Source organism: Drosophila sulfurigaster, chromosome 3 (assembly GCF_023558435.1).
Source record: "Drosophila sulfurigaster albostrigata strain 15112-1811.04 chromosome 3, ASM2355843v2, whole genome shotgun sequence".
In the NCBI taxonomy this organism is placed as follows: domain Eukaryota; kingdom Metazoa; phylum Arthropoda; class Insecta; order Diptera; family Drosophilidae; genus Drosophila; species Drosophila sulfurigaster.
The window spans coordinates 19567543-19591105 of NC_084883.1; the positions used below are offsets into that span (position 1 = coordinate 19567543).

Sequence of the window (23563 nt, forward strand, 5' to 3'; positions counted from 1 at the left end):
CGACACACCAATGACTGATTAGATTAGACGCTACCGAGTCGTTTATGGACCAAGTCAGCGATAAGGGTTATTTATCAAATGAAGCCAACAATGAGACACCATTGACCAGTTGGAGTAGTGCACAGCTTGGCCTCTATCGGCCAGCACTTGGATAATTCTCTCACGACATCAAGTGTTATTTATGGCGCCTGTTTATACCCGTTGTGTGTGTACTTTAGCAGGGTATGTAAACTTTGTGAGCATAGAGAAATGCAACAAGTTCTCAATCAACCGTCAGTATTAACACCTAAATATCACAGACAACATGAACTAGGTTACCAATTTGGTCTGCTATACTTTTGTTGATCTTACGCAGATCATGACTCTACAAATAAGAAAAGTAAATATTTACCATAGTACTCATACTATTTATACGACTAGAGATTACAACTTTGGTAAACATAATAGTAACAACTTGTTGAATAGATTTTGAGAATTTTACAACAATGTGATAAGAAGTTCCTTGACTTTGGCCACACTTTTTTGTTTGTTTTCTTTGAATATGGGTCGCTTTTCTTTACCTTATAGCCTTTTAGTTTTTCTCCATATATGTATGTTACTTCAATATATGTCACACATAACATTTATCCCATGTAAGATCCCATAAGAAAGAAGACAACATATTTTCTCATATTCATATTTATTCAGTCACGTGATGTTTATCGAGTTGAAACCCAAACAGAGCTCACCACAACACAATATGATGATAAACACGTGCGGCAAGTTATGTAAATTATATTACTGCTTCTAATGCAGCTCACTCATTACAGTTTTTATGATTTGAGTGCTGACTTTTTCATAATTTGGTTGCCAAAGACTGTTTACATTCTGAGAGCGGTTACACTTAAAATTTTCTGTGTAAACAAAACTTGATCTAATATGAAAAAATATAAATATTGTTAATAATTATCAGACTTTAAAGTATTTAACACATATCTCACAGCAGAGCAAACTTCGCGTTAGCTTTCTGGCTTGTTTTAGTTTGTCAAATTAATCAAAGCAGCGCAATCTTGCATGGCAAGTGGAAGCATTTAAACACACTCCCCGCTGCCCCGTTGCCACTGGCAACCGGCAACTGCCACCTGCTGCAACAAATTGCATTTAATTGCCTGACAGATCAATGACTCGAGCTCAGATGCAAAGCACTTTATATGTTACGTACGTCGTGTGCAGTAGCTGCAATTGCTCCGCGGGGAGTGGAAGTGGAATGGAGTTGTGTGTACAATTGTACTGTCAGTTGGCAGCCTGATTGGGAGGCGAGGCGAGAGTGGGCCTTGCATTGTTTGCTTGGCTCAACCGTCAGTAGGTGTGGCACCACCCACAGTTGCCCCCAATGCTGATGGTCATTAGCCCCGGACTCGTACATCGGACTCGAACGCACATCATAATGATGACGTGTGGGACTCGTTGCAGCTGTGCGAAAAATTTACAAAATTTAAGGCACACAAAATGCAAACACAAAATCTCGGCAACTGGAGCGTGTGTTGCCATAGTAGAATTCTGTAAGAAGTGCAAAATAAATCGCTTGCGAAATAGTCTGTCAAGTGCACGCGGCAAACAATTAAGCCAACAAACAACACCCTGCCACGCCCCAATATTCCCACACACATACACACACACTAACAGACACACTTATACACTTCCTGCCAGCTCAATGGGCACGTCAAGCGATTTGGAGCTCATGCTAGATTTATGGATAAACGCGCGTTATTAAACGAAGGCCGACGGCGGCCCATTTATAACCAGGCTCAACAGACTGAAAGCAGAGCAAAGCATATTACAAAAAAGGTGCTCGACTGTAAGATACTTGTATTTTATTTGATTTCAAAGACAGCCTCGATCTTTTTCTTGGACCTGACTAACTTTCTGACTGAACTATCAACCCATAGTCAAATGGTAACAGCCAGGAGGCTGAAAAGCTTGCATAACATAGCTTACTGGGTTTCTTCAAATTTCAACGGAAAACTAAGCTGTTAGACAGCGGTATAATTTATTTGATATCTATTTATATATATTTTGCATTCGTAATCTTCAAACTCAATGTTAGAGCTTTAAGAATACGTTTATGGCATAATAAGGAAACTATTCGCAATTTATAAGCAACTTAATAAAAATAGCATAAAATTTTAACGCATTTGAAGTTGTGACACAAGATTAGTTTTCATTTGACACATTTTAGTAAAAACAAACTCGAATTGCCAGAAATTTAGTATTAAAAAGTTGGATACCCTTAATCAAGCACAGACATATATGATTCCATTGTGATCCCATTAAAAATAATTAATATTTTTGGGATGGAAAATGTTCCTTAGGCATGTTCGATTGTTACATTGCTATTATACCCTTTTATGCTCTGGCTTCCGGGTGTTCAAAGAGGAGCGCAGCGTTGAGGGGTGCTAAGAGGCGTGTCTCTTTGTATTAGCATAAACATGTAGCTAGCTGTCGATGTGGAGCATTCAGCGTGCCAGCACGCATTCAATTGAATACCAAAAAAGAATTGTATCATATTCCCAACAGAGATGTGAGGGGGAGTAAAGCTTACGGGGGGACATCGCAGGACGTCGGGATGCAGCAAATCAGAGTTAGGGCGATCAAAGGGAAAAGTCAATATGGTCGGGCGTGCAAAACTTTGAAGTGGTTGAAGTCGCAAGCGATTCAATATAATAAATTACTGTGATGATGGCATTGCAGCCAGCAAGTTCGAAGGTTCTGTCAATATCACGCATACGACCGGGTGTGAGTTAGACCCAAGCAGCAGCCGGAGCAGCAGCCAGAGCAATCCTTAACGAAAGAAAGTCAGCAAAAGAGTCTGGTGTGAAATAAGCAATCAACAAAGTCACAGAGCCAAACAAAGACACTTTATGAGAAGTGTGAGGCTCGGGGAGTTGGAGAAGCTATCAGTAACTTCCATGTAGCTCTGCTCTTTATGGCGTGAAGTAAAAGTAGCGAGTGGAAATCATTTTTGATGTGCCGCAATTTCTCATAAAAATTTCATTACTTGCTCTGGCTCTGGCTGTTTGATGAGCAAAAGGATATCAGATTGAGGGAGGAGGAGACAGAGTGAGTGACAGCACAAATACTCAGCTCTCTCAGCATACAGTAATCAATTAGTGGCGAACGTCATCATCTATGTGAGAATACAATAGAATGGCATTATCTTGTACCATCGACAACTGCATTAAATGCAAAGAAACCACCTCAACTTCAAGCCATAAAAGTGCAACTGATAAGGGGTACATAAAAACTGGTGCGCGAAATTAAACTAGTCCACCAAAGGATACCCAATGTTTACCTCCTGAGGGAGCTTAATGTTGAGTGTTCCCCTTTTTAAATTAGAAATGCATAGCTTATTAAATGCGGTGAAGAAATGTAAAGGTTAAGCAAGTAATATAAATTTGCACATTTCTGATCAGGTCGATGAACTAAGTAGAAGATGAACTGCCAAGTTATTATGTTTGTCCGATTATTCGATTATTTTTATGTCGTTTTTTTTTATTTGGGTATTTTATCTAGACTCCTTCTATTATTTACTCTTTTTATTGTTATTATGACGGTTTAGCTCGATGAACAAATGAATCGCGAAAACTTTCACGTTTTAGCTATTCAAGTCTCTGAGATTAAAGCATTTACAAAAGCGAGCTATATGTATAAACTCTTTCAAATAGGTACTATAATTTTGTAAGTGTGCGTTACAAATCTTCTCAAAGAACCGATGCACACTCTTTTACAAGTCTTTAATAAGTGTAGGGTATATTTAGTATCGTATTTCTCGCTGTGTGTGTGTTTTTGGGGTGGATGAATGAGTGTCTGCCTTTGCAAGTGGGGGAAAGTCGTGGCAAGTAAACTAAGATGCAAAATTAAAGTAGAGCTAGCCTTGATTAAAGCTATGTTCCACGCAGGACGAAGACGCCGACCAAGAAGAAGTGAATAGTAGAGAGAGAGTGTGGAGAGAGAGCAACAAGGAGCCACGGCAATCGAGTGAATGTAATTAACAACAAGCTGAAGGAGCCGGAGCTGTTGTCACAGCTGAAAGTTCAACAAAAATGTTGCAACACGCCAAAGGACTAGCACACAACAAGGACACAGTCGCTACAAAAGCCGCCGCTATCCATTTCCAATTAAATTAAACGTAGCGACAAGGACACCACCTCATCAACCACTTCCATCTCAGCTGCACTCCGCTCCACTCCACTCCACTCCACTCCATTACACGCTGTCTACACTCTACACTTGCTGCAACCTACAATCATCCATCACTCCATGCAACACGCAACGCTTGTGGCGCGTAATGAGTACATCCCTGAGTACAGCTTCAGCCGTTCTACATGCACAACAACAACGCTTCTCCCCCAACGGATTGCTGCTGCCGCTCTTCGTGCTGTCCCTCCAACAGCTGTTGCTGGCCACTTGCCATGCCGAAGTCTTTACGCTGGGCTATCTGACGGGCTCGCAACGACGTCCCGGCAATCTGGACTATCAGCGTCCTGGCATCACCATCTCCGGGGCCATTTCGCTGGCCGTCGACCAGGTTAATGCCGGCAAATTGCGCTCCATGGGACACTCGCTGCGCTTTGTTGTGGCCGAGACCTATGGCGATGAAGTGGCCAGCATTCGACAGACAGCGGCGCTGTGGACACAACAGGTGGCCGCCTACATTGGACCGCAGGAGACGTGTGTGCACGAGGGACGCATGGCGGCTGCCTTTAATCTGCCCATGATATCCTATGTAGGTGGTGAAATTTACACTTGCAAACATTTGTTAATGCTTTTTTTGGTTTATTTGCGCAGTATTGCACGCATCGGGATCCGTCCAATAAGCTGGACTTTCCCACTTTTGCCCGCACTCGTCCGCCGGACACACAGATCTCCAAGTCCGTTGTGGCTTTGCTGTTGGCCTTTAACTGGACGCAGGTCAGTTTCCTCTATTTGGATGATGCCAGCAGTCAGTATCAGCCGGTGGCAGAGACTATACTCAGCACTTTGAGTGCAGCCGGCGTTCTTGTGAGGGATATTCGCACCTGGAACACCATTTACTATCATGGCTTCATGGCCAATCCGTTCGATGCACTCGTGGAGCAAACACACGCCAACACACGCAGTAAGTGGGGGTTCAAAGCTGCATTCTATGTACATAATAAAAACTCTTGGCTGACACTCATTGTCAAGCATTTTTTGTTCGTGTTTCTTGCTTAAAGGGAATTAGCTTTAAACGCTATAGAAAAAGTGTCCGCTTAGAGGAATATTTGCTTCCTAGAAGTGTCTGCTAAAGAAGTTTACTCTGAATCGATTGTGGGCAACTAAGATAATTTAGAAAGAATATTACCTATAAGCAGAATTAGTTAAGGATATTATAAAAGCCAATATGTTGACATTAATTGTATTGTATTTAAATAATCATCAATGAGTGGAATATATTCCTGAGTTATTCCAAACCAAATCAACAATGCAATTCTGATAAAGTTGAATGAAAACCGTCTATAAACATAAATTCCGTTAGTACGAATGCTGCAAATAATTGAATTCTCATAATCAACAATGAGTCCGATATATTCCCTATTTATTTCAAATCAATCACTGAAACTTAATAATCGTAATAAGCAATGAAAAGGCATTTACCATTTTACCCATTCAAATTCAAATGATTTCATTTCTGTCAACATTTTGGTTGCAATCAAACATGCAATATTTGCATCCAATCAACGGACATAATAATGGAATTTCATTCAGACAATTTTAGTAAATTATGCAGCGAAATAAACAGAAACAACGCGCCTTTATGGTGCAGTTTATAATCGATATTCAGCAGAAATAGTACGAATAAATTTCAGCTTAATTTGAATTTTAGCAAAGCCAAATACTAATTACGTTTTTCTATGTTGATTACCCAATTTCAATGCGCTTTTTTGTTGTAAACTCAATTGTAATTTATGGTTCAATTAATTACATAAAAATATCATTATTAATTTCCACAGTTTACCTGGTGCTGGGTCATTACTATGAGCATGTGGGACTCATGGTTAGTCTGCAGCAACGTGGACTCTTGGCACGCGGAGAATACTTTGTGGTGGGCATCGATATCGAGCAGTATGATCCTGCGAAGCCGGAGAAATATCTGAGCGGCATGCTGATGGAGAAAGTGGAACCGCTGGCGGCGCAAGCATTTCGGTCCTATCTCGGCATTGTGCCCACTGCGCCCGTCTCCTTTGCCACATTCGCCAACGAGGTGAGTTGCGCCAAGATGTTGGCCGAGAATCTGGTCCCACTTGATTGATGTGTATTGTGTGCTTTAGGTAAACAAATATATGGAACGAGAACCATTCAATTTCCCCAATCCCTTGGGCGTTTACGGTGGTGCAAAGCAGGTTTGTGTTCGGGGTTTTCTTCCGGCTCGTTTCCCAATCACATTTGAAAACATCTCATGCCCCGTTTTCCTTTGTAGATAAGCGCTGAGGCAGCCTATCTCTACGATGCCGTTCATCTGTATGCGAATGCTCTGGTCTCTGTGCTGCAGGCTGGCGGTAAACCCAAAAATGGCAGCGCCATTGTGGCGGCCATCAAGGGTTCGCGCTATCTCAGCGCCATGGGGTGAGTAACACTCTCCTCTAACCCATTCCTTTGACTCCCAACTAACAGTGCTGTCTCTGGAGCAGTTACCATGTGTACATCGATGAGAATGGCGACGCTGCTGGGAACTATACAGTATTAGTGCGTGGCACAGTGCGCAATAATCGCAATCAGACGGTCGTGGGTCTAATGCCAGCGGGCACCTTTAGTCACAGGGGCAGCAGCAGTAGCAGCAACAGCTCCAATAGCAGCAGCAGCAACGATGCACTGTCCGTAAGTAATCCCCCAATATATTGCTTTCTATCGCTTAAAAACAAACTCTTGCATCCTAATGCTTGCTCAAAATAACAAAACAAAACCTCTAGCAGCAGGTAAGCGCATTGGGACTTTTCCGTTGATCTGTTCACCTTACTTATGCATAATCCTTTCTCTGTTTCTCGCCAGGATCTGAAATTGTATCACCACATTGACTGGGTGGGCGGTGTGCGTCCTGCGGCCGCGCCACGCTGTGGTTTTGGTGGCGAGAACTGCGTTAGTAAGTCAACTAGCATTTAGTTTTTAATATCTACCATTAACTAAATATTATACTTTGTTTGTAGATTATACTGGCGAAATCTCGGCGGGCATTGCTGGTGGTGCTTTGCTTCTACTTGGACTTGTTTCGCTGGTGCTTTATCGCAACTGGCGCTATGAGCAAGAACTGGACAGTCTGCTCTGGAAGATTGACTTTCGGGAGGTGCAAGTGCATGAAAATGAACGCGAGCAACAGAGTCTCAAGCAAACACGAGTAAGCTCTAAATTTATAAATTTGAAAACTTCTTCCTTGCTAGGAAGTGGTAAGAAAGTAAATTGGGGGAACAAAGAATAGAACCAAAAATTAAAAAGAAGTTGTTTCCCATTTCTATCGTAGCGATTTTCATAAACAAAACCAAACAGAACCCAATCATTGATCCTAGTCCTTTAGATAGCTGTCTCTTTAAAGTTTATATACTGCATCTAACAGCTGGGACAAGTCTTCGTCTAAGCAAGTTTCCTGCATTCTTTGTCATGTCTGACAGCATTCGTTAAATCAATTGCCGCGTCGTCTTCCTTCGCAGTCCACCCATCCACTAATACGTACCAGCCAGGTCAGTCTCAGCTCCAATCCGGATGCGGACTTTCGCTATACAACCATCTTTACCCCCATTGGACTCTATAAAGGACAACTTTATGCCATTAAAAAGGTGCGCAAGAAGAGCGTCGACATCACACGCGAAATGAAGAAAGAATTGAAGCTGGTAAGCAAATCAAAGGCAGTAAACTTCTAAAAGTCTTAACATAAATCCCCCCTTCGATTCTCCACACCAGCTGAGGGACGCTCGGCATGACAACGTATGTGCATTTATTGGAGCCTGCACTGAGCCACCAAACATCTGCATCATCAGCGAATATTGCACGCGTGGCAGCCTTAAGGTCAGTAGTGGCTTTTGATTGGGTCGCAAAAATCCATCCCTTATTGCTTTTGTGCTTTTGCAGGACATATTGGAGAACGAGGACGTCAAGCTGGACAACATGTTCATTGCCTCCATGGTGGCGGACATTATACGCGTGAGTGCTGCTGTGTAACATTATACTAATGGCATCCCCATTCCCCCCTCTTTCTCTGCAACCCCATTCCGCTTCCTTTTCCGTTTACTGTTTGTGAGAGCTTTCTTCTCCTTCCGCAGGGCGTCATCTACTTGCACGAATCGCCCATCCGCTTCCATGGCTCGCTGTGCACATCGAATTGCCTGGTCGACTCACGTTGGGTGGTCAAGCTGACGGACTTTGGTTTGTTTGCCTTCAAGCAGGGCATCGAGGACAACTCCACGGACATGCAGCACATGTCTGCCAAATGTCTGAGTACGTTAAACTAGTACTTCCAATTAAATCGATGTTATATTCTACTATTTTTTCTTCACAGAGTTGCTCTATCGTGCACCAGAGCTGCTGCGTCAGGGCCCATCCTCACTGGTGATGGGCACACAGCGGGGCGATGCCTATTCCTTTGCCATAATCCTCTACGAGATGCACGTGCGACGCGGTCCCTTCGGCGAGACGGGTCTGACGCCCATGCAGTGCCTGCAAAAGGTCATGCAGCCACAGGATCAAGTGCATCCCTATCGTCCCTCATTGCAGCCCCTGGAGACGGCCTTCGATTGCGTCAGCGAGTGCTTGCGGGAATGCTGGGCTGAACGGCCGGAAGATAGACCCGAGTTCAAGACAATTCGAACAAAGCTGCGGCCATTGAGGAAGGGCATGCGTCCGAATATCTTTGACAATATGATGGCCATGATGGAGAAGTATGCCAACAATTTGGAGGCACTGGTCGATGATCGCACCGATCAGTTGCAGGAGGAAAAGAAGAAGACTGATGCGCTGCTGCATGAGATGCTGCCGCGCTGTGTGGCCGATCAGCTGAAGAAGGGACACAAAGTGGATCCCGAACACTACGAACAGGTCACCATCTATTTTAGTGATATTGTCGGCTTTACGGCCATGTCCGCCGAGAGTTCGCCCCTGCAAGTGGTCGACTTTCTCAATGATCTCTACACCTGCTTCGATTCCATCATTGGCCACTATGATGTATACAAAGTGAGTGTAGTTTTTGGTAGCAATCTTATTTAGACATGCATATTAATTGGGTTTCACTTGCAGGTGGAAACCATTGGCGATGCCTATATGGTTGTTTCTGGTCTGCCGCTGCGCAATGGCGATCTGCATGCTGCTGAAATAGCCACCATGTCCTTGCATTTGCTCTGCGCCGTCTCCGAGTTTAAGATACGACATCGACCCACCAATCGATTGCTGTTACGCATTGGCATACATTCGGGACCCGTTTGTGCCGGCGTCGTGGGTCTCAAGATGCCGCGTTATTGCCTCTTTGGCGACACTGTCAACACGGCTTCACGCATGGAATCGAGCGGTGTGCCTCTCAAGATTCACTGCAGCTGGCAGTGCCGTCAGCTGCTGGAGCGCCTGGGTGGCTATCATTGCCAAGAGCGTGGCGTCATCTCGATGAAGGGCAAGGGAGAACAGCGCACCTATTGGCTAATGGGTGAGGACGAGGAGGCACGAGTGCGTCGCACCTATGAGCGCTCCCAGCGTCGTGGCTCACGTGCGTTGAACAAATTTATACAGGGCACCATTAAGCAGGCGCAGGAGCAGACTAACGATTGCGGCATACGCTCCTCGCTGAAGCAAAAGAACTTGCCACGTAACTCGCTGACGCGTTCTTCCAGCCTAGAGTCGCCAAAGAAGCTGCGCTTTGCTGCTGGAAATATGCTGGAGCATCATCGCTATCACAGGTTAGTTAAATATAATACTTGTGTGAACATTACTAAAATAATTGCATTGCTTAGTGATGAGGCTCTGCTGGAAGTGGACTCGTACACGGGACTGCGGCGTTCCTCTGGTGGCTCAACGCATTCACGTTACGAGGAGTCGACTTTATCCTGCCAAAGCATCGAACATCTCGATACGCTGCAACCAAAGCGGCGACCTTCTTCCTATCCAACTGCCGATACGCCACTGCTGCTGAATCACGTTGAGGTGTGACCAGGAGGAGAAGGAGGAGGAGCACATTATTAAAGTACAGGAATCATAAATAGTAGAATTTGTCAACAGTATCTTTAGACGAGTATTATCATGGTGTTCAGCCCTTGTTAGCCCTCTTATGCTTTAAGTGTTGTCTTCAAACTTAACGGAGGCATTTCTAGATGTTGTGTGGAAACTGTAGTATCAGCATATTGTGAGAGTGATTATAAATCTAGTCGTTGCATAAAACAAATACGCTAGTTTAGCGAGTAGCATAATCTTAAATATCAATAAATAAATCATATATATATGTAACAAATTTCACTTCGATTACCTTTACACCACATATATGGTGTCCATATAGAGTCCAGCTTTAATTATTTATTTAGTTTTATTTAAATTTATTTTGTTTTGTTTTTTATTGGTTTGTCTTGAAGACATTTGCTTTATAATTGTACTGCATAGCGTTCAAACTTAACGTTTTGTTTTTGTTTTTTTATATATATTAAGTATTCGAGTTTAAAACCAATTTGTGCATTTCTTTGTGGGTTCTTTGCAGACCCGTCTCCCAATCTCTAATCTCTGAACTCTTGCGAAAGCCAGCTTGCAAAAATTTCAAATAGTTTGTATGTAAGTACGTATTACATAGTTTCTAGTAGGGAATTTCTTCAATTTGATTGCTTTTGTTTGAACTTAGTTTTGCTAGATATATATGTATTTATATGTATGTGTTCTCTCTGCCATAATTTCCTCTTTTCTTTAAGTTTTTCGATTTTTCTTTGTTTTTGATAAGCCACAAGCTTTAAAGCGCACTTTAATGCATAAAATGTAATTTTGTAATCTCGAAAATTCTTTAAATTTTGTTTTGTTTTGCTTTTTTGTCTCTTCTCTTTTCTTAACTTTAAATATATGTGATTGTGTGCGAGTGTGTCTGTGTGAGTGGAATGGTCGAATAATAACAATTTTCATCAAGTGTATAATATATAATGTGTATAAGTATAAACTACTCAATTCAACAAGTTACTAAATAACAATTTTTATACAAGTCTAGGCGTGTATAATGCTTTGATTCGGTTTGGTTTTTCTTGTTCATATCAAAATGCTTGCAACAACAATATTCATCTACATAAAATATAAATATATGCATTTCAAATTTCTCACATCATATTCATATAACTGTATATGTATGATTTTTGTATCATTTTTCGGTTTTTGTTATAACTAGAATTTTCAATTATTTATTGTTCGACTGCCAAAGCACTTGCAGGTGGCGGCGGCGGCTCGTTTCGGTAAAAAACTAACAAAAATGGAGCTATACTTTCCCCACTTTCAACTGACAACAAATATGTTTTATAATAAATATATATATACTTCGCTTGCATATATATATGTAAAATACATATATACATCTACACATACATATATGTGGATAATTATTTAAATGCGTCTCTGAAAAAATAGTGTGTCAACAATTTTTCTATTTCTATTTATAATTTTTTTTATCTTTTTCTTTTGCTGTATTTCATTATTTTGATTAATTCGTTTTTTTTAGTTTGCATTCGTAATACAAAAGAAAATTGCTCAACAATTTACTAAGCAGCGTTCTTGCTGTTGTTGCTTCGAATGGACAAGTTTAAAGAGAGAATAGCTAACAATTGATTACTACAAAAGGCGCGTAATTAGTTTAGTTTGAAAAAATGAACTCAACGTTGGTTCCATTTGATTGCCAATGAACTGAAAAGAACAAAACATGCATCGAGCTGGTTCTTTCCGACCACAACAATGCTATCGTTTCCATTGTCTATCGATCAGGTCTGCAGCACTTGTCAAATTGCCACTTGATCAGCAAAAGTGTTATACAAATTACGAACACCAATGAAAAGACCATCAAACAAAGTTCCGTAACGGATTAATAGACATCCACAGAGTAAGTGAGATCTGGACAAGGTGCTCCAAGTAGTGCAGGTCGCGAGCGCGTGTTTTTGAAATGGGTGCAAATCGATAACAGTTACGTGGACTTCATCTGGGCTTTTTGGCTACGCTGGTAGATCTGTTCGAGGGTGAAAGAGAATTATGTTAACCAAGTTTCGGATAGTTTGTAGTGCAAATCATACCTCTTGATACCGTGCCGTGGACTCGACGGTGGCGTGTGGCAAGGTGACGGTGGTGCCGAACCGCTGGACGAGCCACGCGACGAGGCAATTGATAATGTGGAGGCACGTGGCGCCGAGCAGCCCAAATAAATGGCCGATCCCTTGTCAATATCCCGCAGGTCTACTCGCGAACCATGCGCAGACGACGGCACCGAACCTATTCAAAACAAAGCGGTGAAGTTCAGACTGGATGCACTTCAAATGCTCGAGAGGATTTGTTACCAGTGTAGGCATGCAACCCCGCTGGACTGCTGCGAGGTCGCACCCCAAAGCCACTCACAGTGCTCGCACTGCGCTGCAGCTGTGCTCCTTCCGCAACTGGCGGCTCCTTGCTGCGTGTTCCAGCGCTGCTGACACGACCCGCATTGCTGCTGCCCATGGAGTTGCCTCGGCCGGCTGCCTTGAGACTTTGGCGCGATGGAGAGCGTTGCAGCTGACGCTGTTGTTGTTCGCGGCGTGCATCCTCAATGGCTGCCGCATACTCAGCCGCTTCACTGGAGGTAGTCGGATTGTTGCTCGTCACCGTTCTTGTCGTCGTCGTCGGCTGTTGACAGGCAACCTCATCTTCGGGTATGCTTCGCTCGTTGCCCATCGAGCGACGCGGCACCGGCGAGTGCTTGGGCGATGTGGGACACGACTGGGCGGCACCGCTGATGCCACCCGGGCCACAAGAGATGCCGCCTGCTGCAGCGCTGGCCACGCTCAGCATGCTTGGCGAGGAGCTAGGGTTGGCATTGGAGGACTGGGCACGCAGTCGGGAGTGCGTGGAGGCGCTTGACGGTCGACGTCGGAAGAGTCCTTTGCTGGGATCCATATTACAGACGCCTGCAAGGATAACAAAAGACAAAAAGTAAATGCTCAACTCACGATTAAATCATTTTTTATTGTAGTTAAAAGAGAAGTGAATGTCAAGTTAATGCTTCGTCTTGGTTTTCCGCGGGTTTTTGCGTTTATAGGATGACTTGCGTTTGCTTTTACGTCCACTCTCTTTGCTATTAGACTGCTTTGCGATTTCCAGCCCGTCACTAGTCTCTGGCTTATCCAGATTTTTGACAAAGCGTCCATCATTAACCTTGGGCGTGTAATAGGTCACCTTTGGCATCATCGTCTCAGCCGAGCTGCTCGAATCGCTAGAATCGTCGAAATTATCTTTCGACTCGTAGTCTGAGTCACTGATGTGATCGTCAGCAGAACCAGTGGGACTCTCCGAATTATCATATGTCCTGGTGCGCCACGTGTCAATAATAAACTTCAACGTAACAGTCTCATTTGGATTATAAGTCGTCCTTGCCGGCGAGGTCGGCGGTCGGTCATGTGGACCCACCATAGACATGCCGCAAACAGCGGCCAACCTGGGGAATGTGGAAACAATCGCACCTGTTGGACACTTTTCGCCGCGAGAACAGTTGCCCTCGCAGATATCACGATTCTGCAACAGCTCCTGATAGTTGTCCAGCGCCAGGCCACATTTGATGCGATCCAACTGCTCAAGAGCCGACGAGGGAAAACGTTCGCGCAATCGCCGTCGCTCTTCGGATAGCTTGTATTGCTCGAACTCCTGCAACTGGGTCTGGAATCCGGCATTGGGATTGGCGACAGCGCGACCAGCGCGCACCACCTTCAATGCCTCCTTCCAGTTCAGATGCGTAGCCGTCATAATATAAGCCACAGCGACTGTGACGGAGCGCGACATCCCCGCCAGACAATGGATGAGCACATTGCCCTCGCGCAGACGCGCTGCATGTATGAAATCATTGCAAACGGAGAAGTATTGCGATAGATTCTGGTCGGGCGTATCCGAGGCCATCACGCAGAGATAGTGTTTGTCCTGCAAAAGTATAAAGGGAGATGTTAAATGCTTGGCAAGAGATCAGCAATGATAATCGATCCATACCGGCAGCAGACGCCTTGGACTGTCATGTATGGCAATGATGTGCGAGATTTTGAACTTGTCCAATTGCTGGTGATCCTTGGAGTCGCGGTAGTTGCCCACATACAGTCCCGGCAAGACCTAAACAGAATGATGAGTATTTAAATTGTATCTTGGTGTGAGATAAAGATATTTACATTGCTCATGCCCCATTTAAAATTTTCCAGTCCGAATACTAAATTAAACATTTATAGAAATCTGTGTGTTCGATGTTGTTTACTCGGCAAAGCTATAAACTCTTTTTTTGTTTGTTTGTTTATTTGATGTTGCTTAGGACAACCTTGCCTTGACAACTAGCTGGCGGTGTCTGTTATTTATATTTGAAGAAAAAACGAATACACAATTTAAAATACTATATTGTAAACTCCGAAAAAATTAACTGCAATTGCTGTTTTCAGCGATCACTTGCTTTGATATCGATACACGCAGTCTTTGATAGCTGCAGCCCTGGTTACTACTGCGTCATCGAAAGTTTTAAATTCCAACTTTATCGATATGTTAAGCGTACTTTAACTTATCGACATTTTGAATTTTTTAAACAGTCAAACATTTCATTGGATACTACTGTGTATTTGTTTGTATAATGTCTAAAGTTTTAAATGCGAACTAACTTTTCGAAATACTATATTATGCATGAAGTGCCCCCTTTAAAATTATTGAATAAACGAATAAGTTACAAAGTTTTGTCAATTTATTCCAAAAAAATGCCGCGACATTGCACGGAAAGTAATATAACTCACCTTGTTCATGCCATTTCCCATGTTTCTTCATTTAAATGTTGGGGACACCACCTGCCTGCAATTGTCAGAGGAATTGACCAAAAATGCTGAAAGTACCATAATAAAATAAAGAACGAAGGAAAATCCGTTAAGTATATTGGACAAGTTCAGGGCAAATGTCATTCCAAGGCTGAGGGCACTAAGCCTAAGCTAATGCGAAGGCGGTAAATACGGTGTGGCATGTGGCATGTGGCTTGTGGCGTGTGGCATGTCCCTGCTACAACTACTATCACTTGGTCTGTGTGTCTGCCTGAGCTATTGTTGAAAGTGCAAGTGGCAGCAGCTGTTGAGCTGCTTCTCTGACTGTCATGGCCCCGGTGCATCGTTACCACCACAACAAAACACAACGTCGCGACATCAACAACAGCAACAGCAGGACAGTTGCAGGAGCAGTAGCTGCCACAAGTCAAAGCCAAGTTCTGCATAGACAGACAATAGTACGAGCAACAGCAGTCGACTAGTGACCTAGGCGTAGACACAATAGAACCGTCGCATCCGTCGCGGAAGTAAACAAACCTTGACGTCGTGACGCCTTTTGTTGCATCTCATTAGTGACAGAAGACAGTCAGGCAGACAGACAGACAGACAGACAGACAGACAATGCGGCAAAGAAAGTGAGAAATGATTGCTGAATATTGGGCTGGCATTTAGCTCAATACAAACAAACAAATGCAAAACCCACAGACGAATGTGCTAAACTTTCAGATACCTGACAGCCTTGTGAACTTTACGATTTTAATTTGAACAAAATAAATAAATGTATATAGTACAAACATACATATATGTATAAGAAATGGTGCTATATTTCAGCTGAACTTTTTACTACAACAGAATACAAATTGTTAAACTTTTATAAGCTTACTATCTGTGCCTTGCAAGAGCTTGACTTTTAACTTTTCAAACTTAACCTAGAAATTGATTTTTTGTTTTTCAAATTTGTAGAGTGAAAAGTTATTGTGGCAAAGTTCAAAAACAAGCAACACCCAGCCCAAGTTTGGTAACTACAGCTATTTTAATGTCTAAGATCTAGCTGTTGATATGAAAGGACAGAAAAACATCTCAGCTAAATATTAATACAATAAAAGAATATATACATATATAGTATAAGACTGAAATTGTTTTAGGCATTTCAGATTAGCATAAACTCTGATACCCTTGCACACAGTACGTGCGTCGGGTAGAATGATTCAGAATATGCCAAAACAGACACAAGCAAATCGACGTGTGGACTCTGGTGGTGTAGGATGGATGTGGCAATGTGGCATGGATAATGTCGCAACAGTTGGTTGACTGCTTTGCCCTTGCCTTTTGTGGTTCCAAGAACCATGAAAACAAAGGAAGGCTCATCATAAAGTCAAGTCGCTGCTTGGCTTAGCTTAGCTTGCCATCTCAGGCCTTGACTTATGTAACTCAACAATGAGACTGAGACTGAGACTGAGGCTGCTGTTGCTTGATGAAGTGCCGTTGCCTCATCTCACACCTGACCACTTCTACCTGTATCTGCATACTTGGTACATTCACCGCACATTTACATAAGTTTTCAAGTTGGAGCAATGAGGCAAAAGTGGCGCTTTGTTAAATTTCATAACTGCCAACTGTCACCTGCCACAGGGACAGATACAAAGAGAGGAAGAGCGAGTGAGCGTTGTGCGTGGGCATTAAATTGACTGCGAGAATGCGAAACTGCCACAGAGTGAGTGACAAGTGAGATGGCCCAAAGATAGGGCACGTGTGTCACATTATTGCAGCCAACAGCTGTCATTAAGCAACACAGCCGCCGCTTAACAATGCCACGAGTGTTCTAATGAATGTCCGTCCCATCCCATGCCAGCCCTCCCGCATCCTCTCTCCATCAGCTTAAGGACACACACAGCAAAGCAATTAGAAATATTATCGCTGGCATCGCAGGCAATTGATCAGTCAACTGCGCCTGTTGAGGGACTTTGCGGCATCATCGACATGCTGCTTTGGCTGGGCTTTTGTAATTGTGCACCTTGCACATTGCACAGTGCCTAAAAATAGTAATACAGTCCGTGCACTGCAAAATGTCCTTTGGCGCAATTCAATTCAATTGATATAGAACTACGTATGATGTCGTTCAGCTTACGGCGAGAGGGATAAGAGAAGATTTATGGCATCTATGCAGTCGCTGTGTGTGCTTAGTCCATGGTCAAATAGTTTAAGGACTATCACATCTGGACATTTGTGTCAGCACAGATGAGAGCATGATAGTTAATCGGGCATATAAATTGTCTTGCTTCTATAGCAAATAGAATTCCAAAGTTGTAAAGTACTATGCATTAAAATGTCGAAAGTTGCACATTGAACTTTTACACCTCAAATGCAATTATCTAAGTAATTCAAATTAGCATAAATTTAACATTTTTCAGAGCTGATAAGAGCTGAAAATTAAAATTTGTAATGTGTTTATATCTGAAGCTTTTCATAACAAATAAGTAAGCAATCTACAGTCGAGTGTGCGCGACCGTGAGATACCCGCTAGCAATTTTAAATAAAATCAAAGCAGAGCGGTATTAATTTTAAATATACCACGAAAATACTTAAAATATCAATATACCAATAGCTGCATATAGTGCAACATTAAGAATACACCATAGAGTGCAAAATATACCAGTAAGTAGGCGTTTTTACTACTCTAAAGTTCTAATTTTAAAAAATTAAATCTAATTTATTACATTTTGCGATTAATGTTATTATTGCTACGCAGTTAACTTCAAATTAAATGTTCGTGGTACAATTATCCATGTTATCTATATCATTGCATTCACAACTCACTTTATGAAACGAAAAAAATTCGAATCTAGCTATTGATTGTGCATAATTAAAGTGAACACGACCCAAGCAACTTTTTGCCTTCTATATTATAAGAGTCAATATTCAATCAATCTCTATAGCGTATAGAAAAAAGAGACGTGAATTATTACTAGTTAATTGCTTCGAATATTTTCGATGGCATCAATGAAATGAAAATCAATCTTTATTTTTAGTGTGCGCCGAACAAAAAATCAACTAGTTCCGATGCTTGCCAAAAAAAAAGATGGCGAGCGAAGCAGAAAAAAGTGTTGCATATCTTTAGGCGCGGCGAAAATGGCCATCAAATAGATGACCGCTGGCAGAGCAGAGGCTTTAATCAAATTAAAGACTTTGGCAGCGTGTTTGCCGAGTGGCACGGAGGTCATGGCAGGAAACAGGAAAGGATGTGGCTGTGAAATGTGGAATGTGGCTGGCTGTGTGTGTGTGTGTGTGTGTGGGGGGGGGATGGTTGGCCTTCAAGCCTAGATGCTTGTTATTGTTAAAGCGAGGGGAAGAGCAGCGACTTTTTGCTGCCAGCTTTTTTCACTTTGCTAATTGGCAAGGACTTGACTCGGCAGCAGAGTTTTTCTTTTAGGCCGATTTTCTTATCATCATTTTGCCAGTGCTCACGTCCCAAATGGATGGATTTTAATGTAATTCGAGTGAAAAACTGTCTGCATAAATTAGCGGCGCTTTTAGCCTTGTGGCGCAGTCAATAATTGTAAAAAGAAACAACAAAATAGAAAAACAAGCGGCAAACATGTCGTCCCATGGCGTGCGGCTTGGCCACGGCTAAATCCATTGCCTGACACAGAGTCAATTATATCGCTTACACATTCTACATCAGCAATAAAATATGTACAAACTTACATACAACTAACTAACTACATAGAACAATATATATATTGGGCATGCAAATGGCAGGCAATGACACACCTATCACACAGAGAGAGAGACACAGTGTTGCAAGTTTAATGGACTGTCGCTTTATGACTCCATTTCCAGTCGCCTGAGCCAATCCTCGACTAGATAAGTGTGCGGAGGGGCAAGGAAGTCGCTGACTCAAATGGCGAATGGCGGCTTCAATTGTTTGCCCGAAGCTCAGCGCACTGTGCAAACTGTTTGTAATAAATGTCTGCCACAGTTTGGCCTATGAACCATGAAGAAGAGGACACAAACACACACACACACACACACACACTCACGCACACACGCAGACAATCCCCAAGGAGCTGGAGCAGGAGCAGCAGTCAGAAGCTCAGGCACGCACACATAAATACAAGCGATTAAGTTTTGTTTTTCGCTTTTTTTTCAGGTTTAAATAAATTCAAAGGCGGGTCAACATATGAGGCAAACAGCTAAAGAAAGCCAGAACGGAAATGTTTTTCACTTTTATAGGCGGAAATGTCGTCCCCCCGCCGCCCCGCTCTCAGGGGAGGAGTGTGGGCGCAGCGTCGCTTTGTCTGAAGGCAGTCAAATGTCAGGATAAGTCTGCCGACATAGATACTGAAGTGGCAAAGCAGCCGAGCAGACGCCGAGGTCTATGTTGATGTTGCTGCTTTCGATGTCCGATGCCCGACGCCGACAGCCGGCAAAACGAACCACGTGCTGTCATAAAATAGTTTATTAGCATACAAGTAGCAAAAACAACATCGGGGCGAAGGCAAAACTGCTGATTTCTGCTATTCAACAGCATGTCCTTGCTCTGAAGCCTATGTCTATGTTTAAGCTAAATATTTGCAGCTCCCAAACAAACAAGCGAGCAACAAAAAATTTGCTGACCAGCCAAGAGACTTGCCACTGACAATGACAAAGTGTTGCAATCGCAGCAAACATGCCATTGAATTGTGATTAGCCAGTCTCAAGAGTGGGAGTGGGAGTAGGAGCTGGGCTCCAGCTCATAACATGCTCTCTCTGTCTGGGTAATTAACTGCATTCAGCTGCAGACACTCGTAAACACGAACCAGCTATTCATACTCTCTCATTCATATGAATGCTTGTCATTCTAACAGAAGGGGGAGGAAAACTTTTCTTTTTTTGTGTTGCAAGGTCGTCAAACCAGTGTCAGTGGAAATGCAATGGCAATGGGCGTCTCCACGAAGGTCACTAATTAGATGAAATTAAGTGGAAATGTTGCAACCGAATGGAACACTTCACTATCGTGGCAACAGAGTTTTAATTTAAATACATAATTTATCATGGGGTAGTAGACGGGTTTTGTGAGTTGAGCGAATGAATCCTGCATACTAATTTCGTTCTGCATACGAAATGATGGGGACAACGACATCAAAATTTATCACGTGTGCGCAACAGGGGAAATTAAGAGCGAAGTTCGTAAATTGAAGCTCATTAGATTTTCCGGCCTGGCCAAGGAAAAGTGTACTCCATGGAGTCAATTAACTGTGCCAACGAATGTGAGTTTTACCACTAAGCAAATATGTTTTGTAGTATATAATTTTGCAGTTTGAAATAATAATACAAATGTTATTATAACTAGTTTTCAACTACTAAAGTGTACTACTAAATTAACACTTTTTTACCGTAGAAATGCTAATAACAGGGCTCTCACTTTCCCTACTACAATTATACTTTCATTACATCATTTACTATAAAGCTAGAAATAGTTTTTTTACAAGCTGAGCTAGAACAACATCAATGCAAAAACTTTGAGTAGAGGTTCTAAAAAACCATGAATAAAATATTGACACCCCTACGTAGAAAATAAAAAAGAATTTCGAAAAATTATGCATAGGAAGAAATGATGAATTATTATCTCCAATTATTATTAATGATCTATGTTATGCAAGAAAGAATTTATTGAATGGATTTGAAAGATAATAATCTTAAATATTAAATATAGGTACCCTTAAAAGTTTTCATCACTAACTGATAACCTTTAAAGCCAGTTCAGATACACAAGTAGACTCTAATATTAAAGCTGATTCAAGAGTTCCTCTACTTATTTCCACTTCTACAATTAGTGTGTCTATTAAATATATTAATTTTAATATTACTATTAATAACGTGTCTATAACAATTTAATAACTATTTTACATAAAATCGAAATACTGTAACCTGAAATTTTATCAAAATTGTTATTCTATATACTAACAACTTTGACTACTACTACTTTTTAACCGATACTTCTACCATTACTTTTACTTTTAACCTGCACTTAATCCTATCTACCATTAGAATAAATGAAATTTGTAATTTCCTCATATTGACTATATAATATTAATTTAAATTCTTATTAAATTTATTCCACTATAAAATAAACATTACTAGTTTTAACCTTCTCTTACAGCAATTATAAATCTCTCAGTTCCATCTGCCATTAGTTCTCCTATTTCGATTACTTCATTCTCCTTTTATAAATTACCAAACAGACAGAATGAAAGCGAAACTCTGACTGACTATCGAACAAATGAGCTCGGGTTGAGACCCATCGAAGCCGCACATGCTGCACTCATTGTTCATCCTACTCTCGCAACGTGAATCGTCGTCGTTGGTCTTTGGTCGTCGGTCGTCAATGGGCAATCGCCAATTATCGTCATTTAAAATGAATGCCTCGCTCAGCGCTGAGCTGTGAAAGTGCAGGGAAAACGCTTTGACGTTCCATGTCCCAGGGCCATCGAATTGTTTTTGCAGAATATATATTGTAAGTGAAATGGATGGCACGTTTAGAGGCATTTTCACACCAATTTAGAGCCAGAGCCAAAGCACAGAACACAGTACACAAAGCACATGAGCATTATAAGGTCGCATACACAATATTACTCATACGACCGGTGTGTGAGTGTGTGTAAGCAACGATTTTAGATGGACTACGGGGAATCCAAGGGCTACGCTAATTTTCAAGTTGCGTGCAGACATTTTGCGTAGTACTCTCATAAAAATCGGCTAGAAAAACCCAAGAAGAACAAAAGAAAGCAAAAAAAAGGGAACAACAAACTGCAAATTACGCCATCCTGTAGGGTAATTTTCTAACCATAATGTCGCAGGTGTTCCACGACGGTGTGAGCGAGGGAAAGTCAGGAATACTTACGTTGAATTTTGTGTATTTGTCGACCACTCACAGCGGCTGCTACTTCGGCTGCTGCTGCTGCTGTTTGTTGTTTGTCACAGTCAATGGCTTTACATTTGGCGCGATTTGATTGCAGCACGAATACGATATAAAAAGCGGAAACAGTAGCAAACTCCGTTTCGCTGCGAGTGTCAGTGACTCCTTCACGGCTGCTGCTGTTACTGCTGTTATATCACACAGCTCGAAGCGAGTGGCGAAGTCAGCGGCGAAGCCAGAGCGGCAACCGCAACGTTAAATTTTGATTGAATTAACTTTTGTTTTTCCTTTTTTTTTTCTTTTACTTGACAATTTGTTTTCTTTCAATGATAACTGGCAACGGCCTACTGACAACTGTCTGACAGACAGACCGACAGACAGATAGTCATTTATTTATTGAGAGTCTTAAACTATTTTTAGTCCATGTTGCTGCGTTATGCAGCTGCAGGAAAAAAGTTCGTAGAAACGGAACCAAAAGCGCTGTGTGTATATATGTTTGAAAAGGCAGCAGCAGCACCGAACGAATGGAGTAGCAACAACAACAACGACAACAGCGACAACGACAACAACAAAATAACAAAGTCCAAACCGCAACAACGGCGCGAGAATAAAAAAGGAGGAAAGAGCTTTGAGCCCCCGAACAGTTGAAAGGCGTTTCAAACGCCTCAAACGCTGGTCACAGACTGACTCTGCCATTTGCGACGGAGTCGCTGCTGAGCTCGAGTCCCAAAATGAGTGAAATGCATAAAACCGAGCCACATGAATGAAGGACCAATGTTGTGTCGCGTCGTCATGCGCAGTCCGGGAAACTCACGGCAGAAGCGCGCCAAATGAAAACACTCGAGGTTGCCTTCGGGCTGAACTATATTTGAGTCAACTCAACGCTTTGGCTCACATGGGGCATGTGATTATATAATCACAGTTACCAAAAGGAATGTAATATTGAGAGCAAGAGAGCAAGAGTGCAAGAGAGAGAGAGAGTGGGTGCAGCTGACCGGCAAGTGTCCATCTAAGCATTCGGCAGTCAGGTGAAAGGCCAATCATCGCATTCAGCATTCATGGGCAAAAAGCTTATTCAACCGCACATCCGCTGCCATGATCCATAATCTCTCAATTTGCCGACTCATCGCGAGAGCAGCTCCCGTTTTGGGGCTTTGTTTTTTTCGGTTTTTTTTTCGGTTTTTTTGACGACCCAGAACCCCATAAGAGGCACGCGAGGCTACACACTATACAATTTGTGACTACTTACTACAATATGCGAGTAATGCTGTGTTTTGCTTTGTTTCAAATTAAATTCTGATTTGTATACATACATACATATTCTGTATACTAAATATTTATATACGAATTTGTGCAATATTTAAATATGAATTATTTAAGTTTTATATGCTCAGCTGCCAGCGTTGTTGATCATCAGCCGTCGTGTTGTTGTTGCCCACGCCCAAAATCATTTGGAAAATACATCGAACGCAAATAGCGGCAACACAGCAACGGCAACAGCAACAACAACGCCATGGCACTGTTCTGTTGTGTAGGCGTGTCGGTGACCAGGCGATATTTGTATTATGTATACGTATATTTATATGTACATACATACCTACACCTCTTCCAATGAAATGCGGCGACAGTCTACGAGAGTCTGACGCATCACAAATCTTGGCAAAGT

General features: G+C 42.2%; 2 protein-coding genes across 5 annotated transcripts; one reads left to right on the forward strand and one right to left on the reverse strand.

Annotated features, from left to right (window-relative positions):
• Nucleotides 1–3952: 3952 nt before the first annotated feature.
• On the forward strand, nt 3953–10477 carry LOC133845278 (speract receptor). 2 transcript variants are annotated; one of them, XM_062279689.1, is made up of 15 exons: nt 3953–4765; nt 4828–5137; nt 6012–6262; nt 6330–6401; nt 6479–6624; nt 6690–6876; nt 7048–7138; nt 7203–7390; nt 7662–7880; nt 7951–8055; nt 8119–8190; nt 8310–8484; nt 8546–9216; nt 9280–9929; nt 9984–10477. In XM_062279689.1, the coding sequence occupies exons 1-15, from the start codon at nt 4328–4330 to the stop codon at nt 10177–10179; spliced, it is 3771 nt and encodes a 1256-aa protein (XP_062135673.1). In that variant the 5' UTR covers nt 3953–4327; the 3' UTR covers nt 10180–10477. The 2 variants fall into 2 exon arrangements, with proteins under 2 accessions (XP_062135673.1, XP_062135674.1); XM_062279690.1 differs by having other exon boundaries at nt 3954–4765; nt 7701–7880.
• Nucleotides 10478–11738: 1261 nt separating this feature from the next.
• On the reverse strand, nt 11739–22247 carry LOC133845285 (uncharacterized). Of its 3 annotated transcripts, none has more exons than XM_062279709.1 (7): nt 21883–22247; nt 14982–15036; nt 14206–14322; nt 13689–14139; nt 12534–13136; nt 12273–12468; nt 11739–12208 (listed from the first exon to the last, which is right to left on the reverse strand). In XM_062279709.1, exons 2-7 carry the CDS (start codon nt 15000–15002, stop codon nt 12178–12180), a joined length of 1419 nt encoding a protein of 472 aa, XP_062135693.1. In that variant the 5' UTR covers nt 15003–15036; nt 21883–22247; the 3' UTR covers nt 11739–12177. The 3 variants fall into 3 exon arrangements, with proteins under 3 accessions (XP_062135693.1, XP_062135691.1, XP_062135692.1); XM_062279708.1 differs by having other exon boundaries at nt 11741–12208; nt 14982–15067; XM_062279707.1 differs by lacking the exons at nt 14982–15036; nt 21883–22247 and adding an exon at nt 14379–14609 and having other exon boundaries at nt 11740–12208.
• Nucleotides 22248–23563: the final 1316 nt, after the last annotated feature.

Excerpts from the sequence above, each read along its gene's own strand:
- LOC133845278 (XM_062279689.1), top strand. The coding sequence starts at position 4,328 with ATGAGTACATCCCTGAGTACAGCTTCAGCCGTTCTACATGCACAACAA. Across the intron at positions 5,138-6,011 it reads AACACACGCCAACACACGCA|TTTACCTGGTGCTGGGTCAT; the intron begins GTAAGTGGGGGT and ends TAATTTCCACAG. Across the intron at positions 7,881-7,950 it reads TGAAGAAAGAATTGAAGCTG|CTGAGGGACGCTCGGCATGA; the intron begins GTAAGCAAATCA and ends TCTCCACACCAG.
- LOC133845285 (XM_062279707.1), bottom strand. The coding sequence starts at position 14,429 with ATGTTTAATTTAGTATTCGGACTGGAAAATTTTAAATGGGGCATGAGC. Across the intron at positions 14,140-14,205 it reads GTCCAAGGCGTCTGCTGCCG|GACAAACACTATCTCTGCGT; the intron begins GTATGGATCGAT and ends ATACTTTTGCAG. Across the intron at positions 12,209-12,272 it reads CCACGGCACGGTATCAAGAG|ATCTACCAGCGTAGCCAAAA; the intron begins GTATGATTTGCA and ends ACCCTCGAACAG.